The sequence below is a fragment of the Ananas comosus genome, linkage group 22 (genome assembly GCF_001540865.1).
Source record: "Ananas comosus cultivar F153 linkage group 22, ASM154086v1, whole genome shotgun sequence".
Classification (NCBI taxonomy): domain Eukaryota; kingdom Viridiplantae; phylum Streptophyta; class Magnoliopsida; order Poales; family Bromeliaceae; genus Ananas; species Ananas comosus.
The window spans coordinates 907,634-926,419 of NC_033642.1; the positions used below are offsets into that span (position 1 = coordinate 907,634).

Sequence of the window (18,786 nt, forward strand, 5' to 3'; positions counted from 1 at the left end):
TTGTGGTTTTTTATTCTTGTTTCCGTATATAAAATTTGCTATTTTATTTGCTTGTATTTCTTAATTGGGTAAGTAACGCTGTGAATTTTTTTTTCGGCAAACTAAAAATGGTGAATCATTCAACGTCTTTTCTTTAATAATAGATATGAAAATTTTTTCTTAAAGATGGTGAATTGTTTACTGTCTTCCAAATTTCTTATAAAAATGGTGAATTATTCAACGTCTTTACTTTAATAATGGATGATTTACTGTTTCTTTCTATTTTTCATATAATTCCCATGATCACATAAAAATTTCAACAATATATTTACAATTTCAACAACCTACAAATTTTAGTACTCTATCCATACAACAATTCTAACAATAAAAAAAAATTATAATAATCCATATATAATTCTGACAATTTATTTTTTTTGTTTTACATATATAATAATAATAATAATAATAATATAAAAATTATGAAAAATCACATATAAATTATGAAGGTGGTGAATTGTTTGCCGCCTACCTAATGACGGTGAATAGTTTGAAAATATTGTATATTTTATATTTGGAAATTGTAATGTTAAGTTTGTTATTGACTTATCAAGTCTACGTATATTTTTATTAGTAAAATATTAATGGTTTCCATAATAAAAATACCTTATATCCCTAATTTAATATTCCCACCACCTATAAATTTACAATAATTTTACTACAACAGAAAATTTTGAGGAGCTTAAAAGCCAAAAAAGCTTGAAGCTTATCGTAATCAAATTTAACGGAACTAATGTAACCTACAACCCTAAACCCTAACGTAATCTTATATATCTCGTTAAACACATTCAAGTTCGATAAATTATTCACCGCTTTCTAAATTTTCTACAAAAGCTTTGCTTTTAAGCTGATACTCTGAACCCTAAACATTGCTTTTCGGATTCAAATTCTCCATTAAAATTAAAATTTTTAATTCGAAACTAATAATTTAAAATTAAAGTTTTGAATTTGTATTGAAAGATATAAATTTAAAACTGAATTAAAAATTTGAATTGAAATTATTTCTCTCTCCCCCTCCCAGTTAGGGATGTTTGGATCGGGTTTTTAAAAATCTGAATCCGAATCCGAAAACTAAATTAAAACTCGAATCCGGACCTGAACCGGCGGGTTTTAAAAATTTATACCCATATTCGGACCTGACCAAAAACCCAAAACCTGAACCTGGACCCGAACCCGGCCGATTTTAAAAATCCATACCGTTGGATAAAAATCTAAAAAATAAAAAATATTAAATATTTTATATATTATATAAATAAATAAAAATAAATTTTATATATATATATATATATATATATATATATATATATATATATATATATATATATGTAATTTATTCAGATTTGAGTTTGGATCCATAATTCCATATCTGTCTGAATTTTAATTTTCTATACCTATAGCCGAATTCATACCGGTTTAGCTCGGTAAACCAGTCCTGTTTGGATTTGGGTTTGGATTGCAGGCATCCGTACCCATCGATATCTCTACTCCCATCCCCTCTCCTCCCCACCCCGGCCGTCGCTCTTCCCCGTTCGCGGCCGCCCACTCTCCAGTTTTTCCATATAAATATAATAATAACAACAAGAACAACTATTCCTCCTCCTCCTCTTTCCCTCTCTCTCCATCGCCGAGAGAGATGGGTTTTGGACAAGAAGAAGAGTAAGTTTTTGTTTTTACTTAATTTTCTTAATATAATGATAGTTTAAGTCGAAATCGAAATAAGACACTAGTCGCGTAATCGGACTGATAACATTCTGTTTTTTTTTTGGATTTTTTTTCCTTTTTATTTTTTTTAACTGTGCAGTTCTCAGAGATGTCTGGCAGCGCCGGTGAAGTCTGCCGTCGACAAATTTCAGCTCCTGCCGGCCTTCCTGAAGGCGTGTATTTGTTCCCAGTCTGCACGAGTTTTGTTCATATTTACGACGGCAGTCGAATTTATAGATTGAGTTTTTTTTTTTTTTTTTTTTGGTTTTTGCAGGTGAGGGGGCTTGTGAAGCAGCACATAGATTCATTCAACTACTTCATCAATCATGAGATGAAGAAGATCATGAAGGCCAATGACCTCCTCGTCGCGCACCACGACCCCAATATTTATCTCCGGTGAGTGCGATTCGGTGTTTATTCTCATCCGAATCGTAGTATTTGGTCGATGAAGAGTATGATTAAGGCTCCGTTTGGATGCCGGAATAATAAGATGTGTAATGATAACTTATTATGTATGAAGATTTTCTTGTATGATCGGAAACTGAGAGTTAAAAATGTTGGAATTAATGATTTGAAAGCGGAATATGGTGTCTATTCCAAACATTTCATCCCGCTCCTCATCTTCCAAATACTAGATACTTCTTGAGTAAATCAAAGAGATATACTGAATAAGATGCTCGTGCATCCAAATAGGGTCTTAATGTCTAGAAAGGCATAATATATTCGAAGTCCAAGTCATTTTATCAGAATAAGATAAATTACCTCGTAGGTGAAATATACTATCCTAACAAATTATGGCTATTCTCATGGTGTCACTAGTTATCACTGAATAACTTGTTCCGGCACCCAACAGGTCGTTTACGTATATTCGGAGTTTGATGTTAATGTTTGATATGTACAAACTTGATTTATTTGATTTAGGTACACTAATATATATGTTGAGAGTCCGTCGGTGGAGGTGGACCGGGTCTCTGAGGAGCTCAAGCCCCACTTTTGCCGCCTCTCCGATCGCACGTAAGTGGGCTTTAAGATTTCTCTCTATCTTCTGGTTTGCATTTCCCCCCGCCTTAATTTTATGTCTATGCTAACCATTTAGTTAGTTTTCACTACAACTTTATTTTCTTATTTTCTTATTTTTTTTGTTTATATTGTTATCATCATTATTATTATTATTTTTATTTGAGAAGTTTAAGCAATTGGAAATGGAGAAAAAAGGTGTCAGTGGGCTGTTTCTAGTAAGCTGTAATTGTTAGGAGATGAGGGGGTTGTGGCGGCGGTGGTTAATACAATATCCTAATAGCACTACAACCTATAGGAGGGCCAAGTGGATGCTTACTGATATTGAGAAGCAGTTGGAAATGGAGAAAAAAGGATGTGGGGAGGGTTGCGGGTGTGGAGAGCCCTTGTAACCTACCAGGAGTTTAGAGAGCTTACATGATTTAGGTCTTTCTTGTGCTTGTTTGGCCTTACTTCTACTTCTGTTTTCAAGCATAGTCACGTCTAATAGAGCGTTTGGCAAATTGAGAAGTCTGGTGCTATTATTGTAGGTGGGAAGCTGAAATGAGATTCTGAGCCTCAGAAGCAGAAACTTTCTCCATTGGATTGCAGCTTGTACTTCTCACTAGAGAGAGAAATTGTTGGGGGAACTTTAGTGGAGTCACCTAAAATCACTACTCAAATTGGAGCTAGTTGAACAACATTATAACCTACAGTAGGGCAAATAGAGCCCTTAATAATATTGAATAGGTTTTTTAAAATATCCCAAAAATACCTCCCCTTTGAAGTTAAGAAGTTTATTTTTATTTTTTAATTATGTCAAGAGGCATAATTTTGGTCCTTAGCTTAAATTGTTTTGGTTCTGGATTTTTTGATGAAGGCTCAAACTGATTTGGGATTTGGGCGTGGTAACGCACATACACGTAACAGCCTTATGCTAATTTACGGAGGCTGTTTTAGTTCCCTTCTATGATGGTTCAAAAGAATTCCTTTTGTGCTATTTTTACAGTTATGCTGCTCCTGTGAAGGTCGACATAGAATACTCAAAAGCAAACCTACCAAATAAAGTCGAGTATAAGGTATCAATGTTTTCACAAGTCGATCTTGTACTTGTCTTCAGCTACTTTGAAAGATGCTTATCTATTCTATTTGTTTCAGAGAGGTGTACTTATTGGACGAATGCCAATTATGCTCCGCAGTTCCCACTGCGTGCTAAATGGGAAGGATGAAGAACAACTTGCTCGCCTTGGTAAGACGTGAACTCCTCATACATGCCATCAAGCAAGTTTTTTTTTTTTTTTCCATGCTAGTGAAAATTTTCTTCTGCTGTGTAATTTAGTTGCGCTTATACGCTGTTTTGATTCTAGGTGAGTGCCCTCTTGATCCCGGTGGTTATTTTATTATCAAAGGAACTGAGAAGGTAAATTTTTATCTGTGTTTATGGTAAAATTTAAAGAATTATGTTTTTATTATTTTTTTTGTACCTATCCTGTTGTCTTGATTTGACTCTTTGTTTTTTATCTTTGCTCATGTATGCGAAGGACGTGCTGCTAATATATTTTTATGTGTTTTTAGGTGATTTTGATACAAGAGCAACTTTCAAAAAATCGTATTATCATTGATACTGATAGTAAGGGGAGGTATGTTGCCTTCGCTGATATCCTCTTTGTTATTGTTCTTATACTGTGGAAAAACATTATTTGGAGGTTCTTGTTCCTAAACTTGGAGAAATCTTCATCACAGTATTTTAATGACAAGTGGAGTGAAGTTTGTTTATGAAGTAAATAAATTAAAAGATATGTTTAAGTTTAAATTTTTAATATCAGATGTATGTTTTTAAAGTTTGTCTATACCACATTCAGTTGGTTTCTCTTTGGATTCTATTACCAATTTCTTTCCCCACTCATTCAATATATTTACAACCACACTGAGATTTTCAGAAATCTCGTGAGGCTTACAGCCTTACACCTTATTCTGTGAGCATGTTGCTTAGATACTTCATAGCTTACTTTTTAGTGGAATTGAAACCTGTCAATTCTATAACTATCTCTCCACATCTTTGCAATGGTTCAATAGTTAAATGTATCCATTTGTCATTTTTGTTTGTGTATCAAAACCAGATCCATGTGCTTTAGTTGTGTGATAGAAAAAGTTTGTTTGGTCTCAAAAGTTCACTATTTGTTATTGTATTCTCATCCTTGTCAGGGTGACTGCATCAGTTACTAGCAGCACACATGAAACGAAAAGCAAAACGGTTTTGTTTATGGACAAAGAGAAGATATATCTGCAACTTAATCAGTTTGTTAAGCCGGTATGCAGTAAATAACTCTGTTTGTTAGGAGTTGATCTTTGAAAAGTTTCTGTTCTTACTCTTTCTCCTTTATAGATTCCTATCTTGGTGATCATGAAGGCTATGGGAATGGAAAGCGATCAAGAGGTTGTACAAATGATTGGGAGAGATCCAAGATATGGATCTCTTCTCCTTCCGTCACTTCAGGTAGCCCGCTATTCACTTAAGATCTCTGTTTAGTTAACTTAAATGCAAATGCTTCTTTGCAATTAGTTATTGTGATCTATTGACGTTTACGAAAGAAGGTGCATCTCACAGAAATTAGTCCATACTTCCCTATAAGCTTTTTATTGTAATTAATTTTTCTTTTGAGCTCAATGTAGTTTTGCTCGTACGTGGCTGAAGAGGTACGCCTTGTTAAAATTATTCTGTACTGTTTTAGTACTTTATCTATGATAGTGAAATAGAAGATCTAAATACTTTTTGCAGCCTTGGTTGTAAATGTTATTATTTTGAAGAGCCATGTTTAGCAATACGTACCAGTGGTAAGTAGCATGGGTGGTAAGAGCAACAGTTATATTCTAGTATTCTCCAGAATGTGCAATCTAGATTCCCATGCAATTGTGTTGCTTGATATTATAATCTTTAGGTTCAAAGCCATTGTAGAAAATCTTTATTTAGAATAGCTTTTTCTAAACCAGGTTCGAAAGTCCCTAGATAATTTTCCATGTTATTGAGCACTGTGATACACTTCAGTTTTCATTAGTTCCCGCCCATAGAATGATGAAAAATTTCAGTGATGGCGATCCACCTTGATAAATCTAACACGAGAAATCTCGCCTAGTTTCTTAATTTGAGATACCAATTAAGCTTTGGACCTTAGATTTAGACCTGGCCTTGAGTATATGTCTGGTGCGAACATTGAACATGCCATAGTTGGGTTATATAAAGTAGCAGGGAAGTTGTATACAAAAAGGAAAATATTTTTGTGGTGTTGGTGATCAATTGTTGGATAGTCATCTTGGGGATATTTGTTGATGTAGTGATAAATATCTTGTGCTGCTGCCTTATTAATGCAGCTAGTTAATATAAAAAATGTTTAAGTGGTAGGATTGCCTTCAAATGTTTTCTCTGTGGGAACCACTTTGGTGAGACCACAATTAGATCATGATACTTTTTGTGAAGCTCTTTTAGATGATTGGCTAATTGTGGGCCTTTTCAAGTTATCCGGATTCCGGAGTTTTCTTCCTATTATCTGTATTTCTTCATCTTAAATTCTCTTACTGTAAGATAGAGCTAATGCTAATTTACGATGATGCTGTAATTCTGTTTGCTGAGCAAATTATGCTTGTCTACAGGAATGTGCATCTGAGAGAATATACACTCAACAACAGGCCCTAGAATACCTTGATGGAAAGGTAAATTTGCAACTGAAGAATCGGTGCCCATTTATGTACTTCAATTTTAAGATTTTCTTTTAATCCCAATTTGCCAACTTAATTTCATGGCCCAAGATCTAGGTTGTGTATACCACATTGCATGAAATTTAGGTAATGCTTACAACTGCACCATTTTCCTAATATTTTTCTATTTATTTTTTCCCCTTCTTTGCAGGTGGTTTATTCTAGTTCAGCAAGAACCGAGACTAGAAAGGTGCTTCTGTATTTTTAATCTTGTGAGGACGTCACATTGTCTAGATAAAATTACATACTCATGACCTTTTTGATATTCTGATTGTGCACTAAAAAATATTGAATACTTGTTAATAGATGCTTGTATTGGTGACTAATGCTCCCTTTTCTATCTAATAATATGTTACTTTTTTCATGTATTTTTTACAGGAAAGCCGGGCAAAGTCAATTCTCCTTGATGTCTTTCTTGCTAATGTCCTGGTAATATTTACTTTCTCAAAATAGGGTTTGGTAGCTCTTTTTGTGGCCTTGTTCCAAGTTTCATCTCCTTCGCAGGTCAAGGAAGGCAAATTTCGACCCAAATGCATATATACTGCTGTCATGTTACGACGCATGATGGATGCGATCCTGAACACTGATACCTTCGATGACAAGGCATGCGGTACTTCTAACTCATATTGTTATATGCACGCCAAGTAATTCATATTTTATATCCAAATACTTATGTTCATTACCTGCTACTAATTCTTCAACAGTTTCACTAGAATGGGATAAGCGTGTATGTTTGACTATATGCCTTTATAATATTTGCAATAAATTGTCTTACAAGTTGAAATACTTTGCTGCGCAATCTTTTGCTGCTTTTCTGTTTGACAAGTCTTTCGGTATCTTATGTGTTTTCTATTTATAATATGAAGCTGCCAAACTTTTTATTTATTAATATACATATCCATGCATAAGCATGTACATTTAAGTACCATGGTCTGAAACTACTGAAATTATTCATCAACGACTTGTTTTTACCAACTATTTACTCATTTACATTAATATGATTTGCCCCTTAGGATTGTTTTATGTTGTAAGCTGATTTAGGGACATAGCATGATGCAAGGAATGCAACGACCATTTTGATATATTGTAAATAAATGAAAATTAAACTCTGACAGGATTATGTCGGCAACAAGAGACTGGAGCTTTCAGGGCAGCTCGTATCATTACTCTTTGAGGTAATTTGTTATACGACCTTCACACTTTGCAGTTTAGTAAAATTTGATCCCAACTTTCAATTGTTTAGTTTTTATTTTGTTTTGTTTTTTTCACTGGTGCAGGATTTGTTCAAAACAATGAATTCCCAAGCTTTGGAACGGCTGAGAAGGTCATACGAACAGCAGAATCGCTCGAGTCCTTTGGAAATTTTCCCTGTAAGACCTTAAACTTCATTTCCACTATTCTGATATTAAGGATCACTCTCTATCTACTTTTTTAAACTCGTTGGAATTGCAAATAGTGTATTATTCTTCCAACAATGCTGATTGGTAAAACTTCATGTCCACTTTTCTAAGGATCACTCTCTATCTGCAATTTTTTCCTCGTAATTTTTGAAAGTGCAATGTCTTACATAAGTTGGATGAAGTTCTTGCATTCTGTTTGCATTATCTTTTGCTTATATCTGCACGAATTGATAGTTTCCTCGGAAAAATTTGTCATTCACTTCTCTTCTTCCTCTTTCTGCTAATAATTAGTTGCCTAACAACTGTTGCTTTTATGAATAGTTTCTCCTATTGCTAAATTGACATGATTTTTTCGCAATAGTTGTTTGTGCAAAATAGTACTATTTGAGAGTGTTCCATAGCTTTGGTGTATTCTTCTCTTTTATGCTAATATCTTCCTCTTGGATCCACTTTTCGATATGATCAAATCTTGTGTACATAATTTGAAATTCAGCATTCATTTTCCAGGCACAAGACTTATTTGAAAATATATGATTTCCAGTCTTTTTTGTATGGTTCAGATTAGTCATCACCTTGTAAGTGTACAATGATGTCTAACAGCTGTTTAACTAACCGTTTCTTTTTTATTTGTTTATTTATTTTTCTTTTGATGCAGTATTTAACTGCGGACATCATAACCCAGGGCTTGGAGAGGGCAATCTCTACAGGAAACTGGGATCTAAAGCGATTCAAGATGCACCGGAAAGGTGTATCGCAGGTTAATATTTCTTCCTAGTTACGTTCTACAACTACAGGCCTACATGGACTGCCAAACAAGGTTTTAAGTACCCGTCGGCATGGGCCGTATCCACCGTGCCGTACCGTGCCAACAAGATACCGGCACGATACAGATCCCGTGCCGATGGCACAGCTCAAAATCCTTTATTCTTTAAATTAGTAAGTAATTTCCTCAATAAAGTTCAAAAGATGTGATAAAAAGACATAATAAATAGTTAGAATATTTTGTTACTAAAAAGAATAAATATTACATGCTATTATGTGTCGGCACACAAAAATTTTTTTGGCCGGTACGTATCGGCACGGTTCGGCACGCACCGTGCCATACCGTGCCGGCAAGTTTCCGGCACGACCCCGTGCCACGGCACTTATGCCAAATTACTATGCAATTTTTTTGCTTCTCTAGGTTCTATCTAGGTTGTCATTCATTGGAGCTTTAGGTCACATGACACGCATATCGCCACAGTTTGAAAAGACTCGGAAAGTAAGTGGACCGAGGGCTTTGCAACCTAGCCAGGTAGAAGATAGTACTTTTAATCATAAATTATTTACTGCATGAATATGATTGGTTACGTATGTTTTTTTTTTTTTTTAAATAAATTAATGGGCCCATCTTATTTAACAGTGGGGCATGCTTTGCCCGTGTGATACTCCAGAAGGAGAAGCTTGTGGATTGACGAAAAACTTAGCATTAATGACTCATGTTACGACTGATGAGGAGGAGGGTCCGCTGGTTATTTTGGTTCGTATTCTCTCCCTGTATTTTCTTCCATTTGAAAAACCAAAATAATGTTATCTTGGCTTTTCCATTTTTGGGGTTTTCATGATATTCTTTGTAGGGTCTAAATTTCTTATTTATACATGGTTTCTTGTCATAATATGTTTGTTGATTATCTGCTGGAATTTCTCTGGACATTTTTTTTTTTAATGTAATAATGTCAAATCATTGAAAGCCTTCTAAATTAGGTTGGAAAAGTTTACATTGAAAAACTGACTAGCAGGGTAAGTCGCTTTGCAGATAGATAGTTTTGTAGGTGAACTTGGCTAGGAGTTTAAATATTCGAAAGTTTTCGACTATCTACCTTGTCCCATTGTGTAAGAACATCCAATTCAAAGATTTTGGACAATCACCTTAATGCTAGCTTATTCCGAAGGTGCGCAATCCAATTGTCTCACTGCCCTGTAAATTTGTTACTAAGTAATGCAAGTTCTATAACAGCGAAATCGTGTCCTTGTACCTTCCTACTTAAATGCAAGTAAATTATCCATGCTCATGGGATGCGAACTTCTCTAGCAAATTTACTTTATGGGACAATTGTACTGACACCTCTTGAACTTTCATGCTTTTGTAATTAGACTTGTAAACTTTTTCTTCTTCAAGCGTGCACTCCGTCGACTTCATAATGTACTGTAACCAATTCTTCCGCAATAGTGTAATTAATCCTAGATTTTTCACTCCCTCTCTCAACAACTTAAGTTTCCTAATGGTTTCTTGTCATGCGTCTATGACACTGGAACTATTGAAACTGAAGCATTAGTATTCTAGAAATAAAAAATTAGAAACAAATCTGACATTTTGAACCTAACCTTTTCGGCTGCAATAATACTAATTGTCTTGAGATGCTTTGTATTTTGTTATGAAGCAACGGAAGGAGGGAGATAGATTTTGACTTCACTTCATTTTTCTCCCTTAATGCTTCGCTTCTTTCACTTTTATATTTTTTACAGTAGTATCGGAATTTTTTATGCTAAACACTTTGATCCGATATCCATTCATACCCTTACTTTCATTCGTTTCGTGTTGGTTTTAATGACTTTCACATCATTACAGTGTTATAGTCTAGGTGTACAAGACTTGTCATCTCTCTCTGCAGAAGAAATCCATACACCAGGATCATATTTGGTCATATTTAATGGGCTGATACTTGGGAAACATGAGGCACCAAAGGTGTATATTTTTCTATATTACTATCTATGTGTGATTAGCATAAACTCTTTTATCGTTCTGCTAATGCTGTTGGCCTGTTATTTGCAGCGATTTGCTAATGCAATGAGAAGCTTGCGAAGATCGGGTAAGATTGGGGAGTTCGTTAGCATTTATGTCAATGATAAGCAGGTAATATTTTCTTATTTTTTTCCTTCATAATTTAAACATCCTGTTGCCGATTTTTTCTTTATACTTCGGCAGTAACTAGTCGCGTATTTTATGGATTTCTTGTGTTTTGCGGCTTTCTTCATAGGCTATTTAGACCTTCAACTGTGTCTGTCCAATGTAAATTGTTTTATCTTTTTGGCCTATATCCATCAGGTTCTCTTTTACTGCCTCGCAATTGGCAGTGTAAATGAATAAACAATGAAAACAAATTTGTTTCATCTTGTTTTCATTCCTCTACACTCAACTCTTCGCAATCTTATCTTAGTACGACCTCTTCTTTTGTCCTTCGGTGATTTTCTATCAAGGGTTTTTTGTCATGCTTTATATGTAACATTCACTAGACGTATATAGTCATGTACTTTTACTGCTGCTAATCTCTTCTTTTTAACTTCTACAGCACTGTGTTTATGTCGCTTCTGATGGTGGTCGTGTTTGTCGCCCGCTTGTGATTGCTGACAAGGGCGTATCAAGGATCAAGGAGCATCATATGAAAGAATTGCGGGTCAGTGAATTTGAATTTTATTAACTTCGCCATTACTTATTGTGTTACATTTGAACTATTTATTTAGGACGCCTAACCAAATCTAATGCTCTAGGATGGCCTCCGTACTTTCGATGATTTTTTGCGCGATGGGTTGGTTGAATATCTTGATGTTAATGAAGAGAACAATGCTTTGGTAAATGACGATCATCTAATACTTACGATTTGGGTTTTTATTTTAAAAATTTTTTATTCACATTAAAGATCTTTTAAACAATATTTGACAAAACTTTGAATAGATTGCGCTGTATGAGCATGAACTGGATAATGATGAATCTGGGGCAGAAAAGGATGATGTTAAGAGAAGTAGCATCACACACATTGAGATTGAACCGTTCACCATTTTAGGTGTTGTAGCTGGCCTAATTCCTTATCCTCATCATAACCAGTCTCCACGTAATACCTATCAGGTTTGTCCAGATTTGTTTTTTAGCTATATCATAAGATTGGGATTACCTTTCTGATTTTAATATTCTTTCATATCATAGTGTGCGATGGGAAAGCAAGCAATGGGAAATATTGCATATAACCAGGCAAGTAGAAATTTCTTATACTATTTTGTCTCTTAAATATTTTGAGAGTATTTATTTCTTCTTTAAGTTTTGGTTTTACCGTCACCAAAAAGTCCTGTTGCTATATGACTCGGATACATTTAAGGTTAAGGTTTTTTTTTTTTTTTTTTAATCATCATAGGTAGACTTTTATTAGTGAAAAGTTTAGTTATTAATGAACATGTTTGGAATATTTGGCTTGCAAACTTATACAAGATCTAATAAATCAAACATCTCATTGTAAATTCATTCTGAACCTGATACAGAATTAATAAAGCATTTATTTTGTTTCCTTTTCTTCTTTGTATCATCTAATATTATTCTTGATTGCTATACAATATTTTGTGATATACTTGTTTATCTTACATGAGGAAGTAAAACTTAATTGTTTAACCTAATGCAGCTATGTCGAGCCGATACTCTACTTTATCTGCTAGTGTATCCACAACGGCCCCTACTGACGACAAAAACCATTGAGCTGGTTTGTATCTCTAGCATTGAGTGGATATTTTATGCTAGCAGGCGCTATTAGTAGATATGCATCTTTTTTCTTTTTTCTCTTTTTATTTTTTGCAGGTTGGATACGACAAGCTTGGAGCTGGCCAGAATGCTACTGTTGCTGTCATGAGCTACAGCGGCTACGATATTGAGGATGCCATTGTCATGAATAAGGCATCCCTAGATCGCGGATTTGGCCGTTGTATAGCAATGAAAAGGTCATCCATCTTTATTCTGGATGCTTTATTTGGGCCCATTTGGTACCTAGGATTCTGTTTTGATTGGAAAATATAAGAGAACGATGTTGGGGGAGGAGGGTTCAGTAACATCGAGGCCTTGTGAGGCGCACAAGGTTAGGATTATTATATTCGGTCGGGTCAAATGATCTTGTTGGGATGGAACAATCGAATCCCACTCAAGAGGTTAAGATTGAACAGCTTGGACTTTATAAGTTCCTTTGTCTCACTGGACCCACCTCGACCCATTGTGACCCCCTGGCACCTTTGAATCGCTCAACCCTCCATCTTCCCCAACATCACTCTCTCATCTTATCTAATGATTTCAATCCATCTTGAATGACAAATAGGACCTAGAGATTTTTATTGTAACTCGACCTTGCTGTTGTATTGTATTGTTACATTGGCATGTTGTTGTTTCTTCATCTTAGGTTTTTTATATGTGCTACAGGTATACTGTTGTTACGGAGTCGTATGGCCCTGATATTTTGGATAAAATTGTCAGGCCGCGCAGGAATGTTGATGGTTCCTTACCTCAGAATATGCAGGTAAGAAATGTACTTTATGACCAAAACAATTTTTAATAACGAGTCTACACATTCTTGTCTCACCATTGTTGATTATTAAGTTCCAATGTAGACGGTTATTGTGGTGTGCTTGTAGTTATGTTGATTGAAGTATTAGTCTTAGTGTTACCAAAATCCTTGAACCTCCCCTCCACTGCCAAAGGAACTGCGATCCAGATTATGTTCCATTTCATGGTGGCATTCCAATCTGGAACGCAATAAATGGTGAACTTAGAATAGCAGAAGAAACTGAAATCTAGATTTAATTTGTTAGGCTACGTAGAAGAAATGTGTCCTACAATTTAAATATTGCAGAAGAATCATGCCTTACGAAAAAAGAGAGCTGGCTTTGATTAGGAGAGCAAATACTTAATCCGATCTTAATGAAAGGAAAAAAACACAGAATCTATATGGTAACAAAAGGTAAGTTATTGATTTTCTTTATATACGGTGATTTGCATTGACATTGAAAAGAATCACATTACGGATTAACTGTCCGACTAATTCTACCCCATGTACTACATTACTGAGAATCTACTGTACCGCACGTCCCTATAGCATACGGCGTAACACACTGTATCCTGTTTAAGGTAACACTGATCTGTCTAATTTTAGATGATCAGTCTGTTAAGATAAATAAAATTCTGAACTGATTAAAGCATGATGATTTTCTTCTCATGAGTGTAGGAGTAGCTTTTCTCCTGTGTGTGAACACATACACATTAGCTGTATGGGCACTTTTTGTCGTGTTTCCTTTGTTGATAAGTTAATGAGGACAGCCTTTTAGAGAATCATTTCTCATGAATGCATGTTATTGTCGACTGTTTAATCACTTTGAATTCTTACAGCTACCACTAAATTTTTTTTAAATTTTCCAATATGATTTAGGTTACACTGTGATGTATATTTTGTTAATCGGCATTATTTCCACTCTGGTATTAAAGAAGCATGTAATTATCTACAGATATTGGATGAGGATGGACTTGCAGCACCCGGAGAAATTATTCGCAATAATTATGTTTATGTAAATAAACAAACTCCTGTGGACAGAAATATTTCACAGAGAGGTGACAGGTGAGGTTTGTGCTTTTTCTTTCTTGAAAATTGGAAAATGTTACTTTAGTGATTTAACATAAATAGCTTCTGAGATTCTCAGAAAATACACGGACGCACCTGTGATTTATAAAGGACCTGAAGGCGAGACTATTGTAGTCGATCGCGTAATTCTTTGTTCAGATACAAATGACAAGTTAACGATTAAATTTATTACCCGACATACCCGGAGACCTGAGGTGAGTATATTTTCATCTTTTTTTTTTATTGGGTTTTTGGCTTTTTTCCCATATAACCCTGCAAAATGTTTATGCAAATACATACAAATATCCCTGCAAAGTTGGTATTTCAATCCATCTCCAATAAAGTGATGCATGCAACAATAAAGATTTTCCAAGGAATCAAGGATATGCTTGCATGCGGCATACATTAAAAAAAATCCTTTTTTTATTATTATTGCTTGTAGTTAGATTAATCTGATCTTTTTTTTTTCTTTTTTTTTTTTTTCTTGTTCCTTACTCATCCAGGTCGGTGACAAATTTAGTAGCAGACATGGTCAGAAAGGTGTTTGCGGCACTATAGTTCGGCAGGAGGATTTCCCTTTCAGTGAGCGGGGGATATGCCCTGATTTAATCATGAATCCTCATGGATTTCCAAGGTTTAATTTATTTAGTACTCGAGTATCTTCAAAATCTATCCTCATGGGATCTCCTACCTCTTTATTAGTGGCCTTTTTGTGCTGGGAGCTTGGGGAAAAGTTCCATTTAAGAGCCATACGAAGGAAGCCTTATGCCTGTTTCATTAAAATCCCTGTAACAGCTTATCACTTTGGTAGAGGCAGGGACTTCGCATTAGACTTCTCTTTTGGGCTTATTTGCTTATTTCAACCTTTTCCCATAGCAAAAGCTCTCTTCTTAGTTAGGCCGGATAGACACTAAGCATTTAACTTTTGATCAAACCTAACCTACACATTGCAATTCGGTCATTCTATCCGTAATAACTTGGTCTACTAATTCTTTGAATCTTTGTCACCCTTTGCCAGATTTAGTTAAATATGCATATGAGTGTTTCGGTGAAATTCTTATAAGATAGTAGCTAATGCCATGGATTGGATTTTGAAACTGTCGACTGTCTTAAGATCTTAAGGCCTTATCTTAATTAGCATGATTTTCAGAGGTGGAGAACTCAAAGGGAAGTCAAATTTGCCAATTGATTGAATTCTTTGCTGACTTCTGAAAATCATGCCAGTCGATCGATTTCTTTGCTAATTAGCATGATTTGTAGTACAAAAGAGCATGACTTTCTTTGCTGACTTTTTTTTGTTCTGACTGTTGTATTCTTGTCTGTATGAAATTATGACTACAATAATTTTTTCCACCACATGATGGTTAATTTCTTTGTCGGCTACTATTGTCATTATTAGTCGAATGACCATTGGAAAAATGATTGAACTGCTTGGAGGGAAGGCTGGCGTATCTTGTGGAAGATTTCATTATGGCAGTGCATTTGGTGAACCAAGCGGCCATGCTGATAAGGTCGAAGACATAAGGTAAGAATCTTCTTGATATTACGCATAAAATGTTCAAGTCATGACCCTGTACTAATTCCTCTGTTGAAATTTCAGTAAAACACTTGTAAAGCATGGATTTAGCTACAGTGGAAAGGATTTCCTTTACTCAGGTACACATAATTATGTTAGTTCTATGTGTCGTGCGCATTAACCCTAGCTTTTGTTTGATTTTCCATTGGCCAAAAAGAACTTACGGAAAGCGTGAACTAGAGACAAAAGAAAATAGAAATTGCGTATGATTTGTTCTATAGAGATCTTATGTTCATTGAAAATCCTTGATATTTTTTTAGACTAGCTTTTGTAAGATGATCTAATGAATACCAAATTGAAATTACTGAAGTCTTTTATCATTTTTTTGTTTTATGCGCTTTTTGTTGCCTAATGCTTTGTTTATTTGAATTGTTTATATTTTGGTTTGGTATTCCAGGCATTACAGGGTATCCTCTTCAAGCTTATATATTTATGGGGCCGATCTACTATCAAAAATTGAAACACATGGTATAAACTTTTCTATTTCACTTTTACCTTTTAGGTCATTTTAATTCCAAATAGATTTGTTTTGTTTTGCTACTAACTGATAAATGTACTCGCCCTTGGCAGCAACAAATGATATAGTCGGGCAATTATTTCGGGACTGTTTATTCTAGCAATTACATCGCCATCGACCACCATTGCTATTTGGACTGTTGAGTGCTTCAAAATATTCACGGAATGTTATGTCTGTGTCGGACCTAGGATTTTTGGATTCTGAATGAGACCTTAAGTTTTTGTTTATTAAAATAATTTGGCAACAGCACCAAACAAGGCCATAAATTTCTTACTCGTACACTCAATCATATAGTCTTTGTTTATTAAAATGGAAAAGCAAACATTGCCGTAAATTTCTCGACAGGATTAGTTGTTAGTAGGCTGTATTTGATGTTGATTTAGTTAGTAGTTCTTTTCAGCTTCTTTTAAAGGAGGTTCTAAATATTTAATTTGATCTTATTCATCCCGTACATTTCTTATCGTTTTTTAATTGGTTAGGTGCTTGACAAGATTCATGCTCGAGCTAAAGGGCCGAGAGTGACGCTGACCAGGCAACCTACCGAAGGGAGAATTCGTCACGGAGGTTAGTTTCGTCGACCATTCCCTTCTTCTAATATATGATCTTACGCGTACACATGATTGCCGGTAGTGTTCTAATTATATTGCGCTCGATCCTACAGGACTTCGTTTGGGAGAGATGGAACGGGATTGTTTGATAGCATATGGCGCGAGCATGTTACTATTCGAACGTCTAATGTTATCTAGTGACCCTTATCAAGTTCAGGTTGGGAAAATCATTTTCGAGTGTTTTTCCTTTTAATTCAACACCTGTATACATGTTTTTTTTCTTTTTTTAAATTTTTGTCACCTTAACTGCAAAATGTTTGGCTCTAGGTTTGCCGCAAATGTGGATTGCTAGGTTATTACAACTACAAGCTGAAGAAATCCTTTTGTTCTATGTGCAAAAATGGGGAAAATATCGCTACCATGAAACTCCCTTATGCATGCAAGCTTCTTTTTCAGGTAGTACTGCTTCCGAACCCTTTTAATATTCGCAATCCTGTTTGCTCTTATGTTTGTAGCATGAAATATTAAACTTTATTATTTTAAAAATGCGTTCATTACCAATGTAGTTCTTGGAGCTTATAATCTTATTTCTGTTTTGACAATTTAGTCCTTGTAGTTTGTTGCTCTGCTAATCCATCATTTAGTTTATGTGGTTGTTGAACAATTATATTGAGATAAGCAATCCCAAAACCTCGATTTTGGAAGCGGAAACTGTTCGTTTTACTAAAACTTCTTTGAGAAAGTGTATCACAGAATCGAAGCTGATAATGTCGATTTTCCTTTTATTTTTTGATTGTCTCCAGGAGTTGCAGTCGATGAACGTCGTTCCACGTTTGACGTTGACGGAAGCATGATTTCTATGACGTTGATTGGACGAGGCATACATTTTTGGCGATAAAGTTGAGCTGCGACGTACTGATCGTAGTCACAAGTTCGATGTTCGAGACCACTTCAGCAAAGTTGAAAAAAGAAGTTTTGAATACATAAATATATGTACAGCAAAAATGTTTCTGCGGACAAAAACTCTGAAACTTGTTATTCATGACCCTTAACGGAAACGAAATTGTAATTCGTTTGCTGATGAGTAATCTGTAAAAATCTGCTAAATTTTCAAGGGGTATAGAGATTACTAACAATTTTCTTGCCCTTTTCGTGGCTAAAATGTCCGAGTGTTTGCAGATTATCCAACCTTGCACTTTACCCTTGAAAATCTTTATTTTATCACAAGGACGTATTATTAAATAAAATAGCAAAGTGATATTTCTTTGACAAAAGATTGGTATATATATAATATTGGGTTAAATGCATACAGGTTTTTGCAAACATAATAAATTGCAAATATATTTTTACAAAGTTCAACTTTTTTATATTGTTCCTACAGAAGTTCTAATATTTTCAAATATGTTCGTCTGATTTATTACTGTTAGAGAATTATTTATATTTTAATCGCAAATAAGTGAAATGTTGATTTTGCCCTCATAAATATGTTCTTCCAAAAGTTATAGTAGTATAATATAAGAGGGATAAAAATATTAAGTTATCTTATAAACTAATTAGGGTTAAGTATGTAACTTATGGTTAACCAAAATTTTCTAATAGATTGTAACGGTAGAGATATATTTGAAAACATTAGTACTTTTATATGAGCAACATATGAAGGTTGAACTTTGTACTTAGTATATGTTCGTAATTTATTATGTTTGCAAGGACTCGTATGCAATTAACCCTATAACATTGCACTCTCCTATAATTTACACTGTTGCCATCCTTTTGTCTTAGTGGATCATCATTTATTACAAGGTTGTTTAATTTAAATTGTACAATTTTTGGCAAGTTGAGGGACCAGAAATTAATTTTC

General features: G+C 34.8%; 1 protein-coding gene across 1 annotated transcript; it reads left to right on the forward strand.

The window, feature by feature from the left end:
- Positions 1,451-18,090, forward strand: LOC109727080 (DNA-directed RNA polymerase III subunit 2). Its single transcript, XM_020256963.1, has 38 exons — positions 1,451-1,692; positions 1,838-1,910; positions 2,012-2,133; positions 2,659-2,751; positions 3,743-3,812; positions 3,892-3,982; positions 4,101-4,153; positions 4,309-4,373; positions 4,939-5,044; positions 5,120-5,230; positions 6,382-6,441; positions 6,638-6,676; positions 6,865-6,915; positions 6,991-7,089; positions 7,602-7,661; positions 7,764-7,856; positions 8,542-8,643; positions 9,070-9,180; positions 9,289-9,405; positions 10,495-10,611; positions 10,699-10,779; positions 11,216-11,320; positions 11,415-11,495; positions 11,599-11,769; positions 11,848-11,892; positions 12,314-12,391; positions 12,487-12,626; positions 13,096-13,192; positions 14,175-14,284; positions 14,367-14,502; positions 14,791-14,921; positions 15,687-15,812; positions 15,888-15,943; positions 16,261-16,331; positions 16,860-16,944; positions 17,042-17,145; positions 17,256-17,384; positions 17,732-18,090. The coding sequence occupies exons 1-38, from the start codon at positions 1,670-1,672 to the stop codon at positions 17,780-17,782; spliced, it is 3,453 nt and encodes a 1,150-aa protein (XP_020112552.1). The 5' UTR covers positions 1,451-1,669; the 3' UTR covers positions 17,783-18,090.

Coding starts and splice junctions, on each gene's coding strand:
- LOC109727080 (XM_020256963.1), top strand. CDS start 1,670: ATGGGTTTTGGACAAGAAGAAGA. Junction 8,644..9,069: donor ACCGGAAAGGTGTATCGCAG/GTTAATATTTCT, acceptor TTGCTTCTCTAG/GTTCTATCTAGGTTGTCATT. Junction 16,945..17,041: donor AGGGAGAATTCGTCACGGAG/GTTAGTTTCGTC, acceptor TCGATCCTACAG/GACTTCGTTTGGGAGAGATG.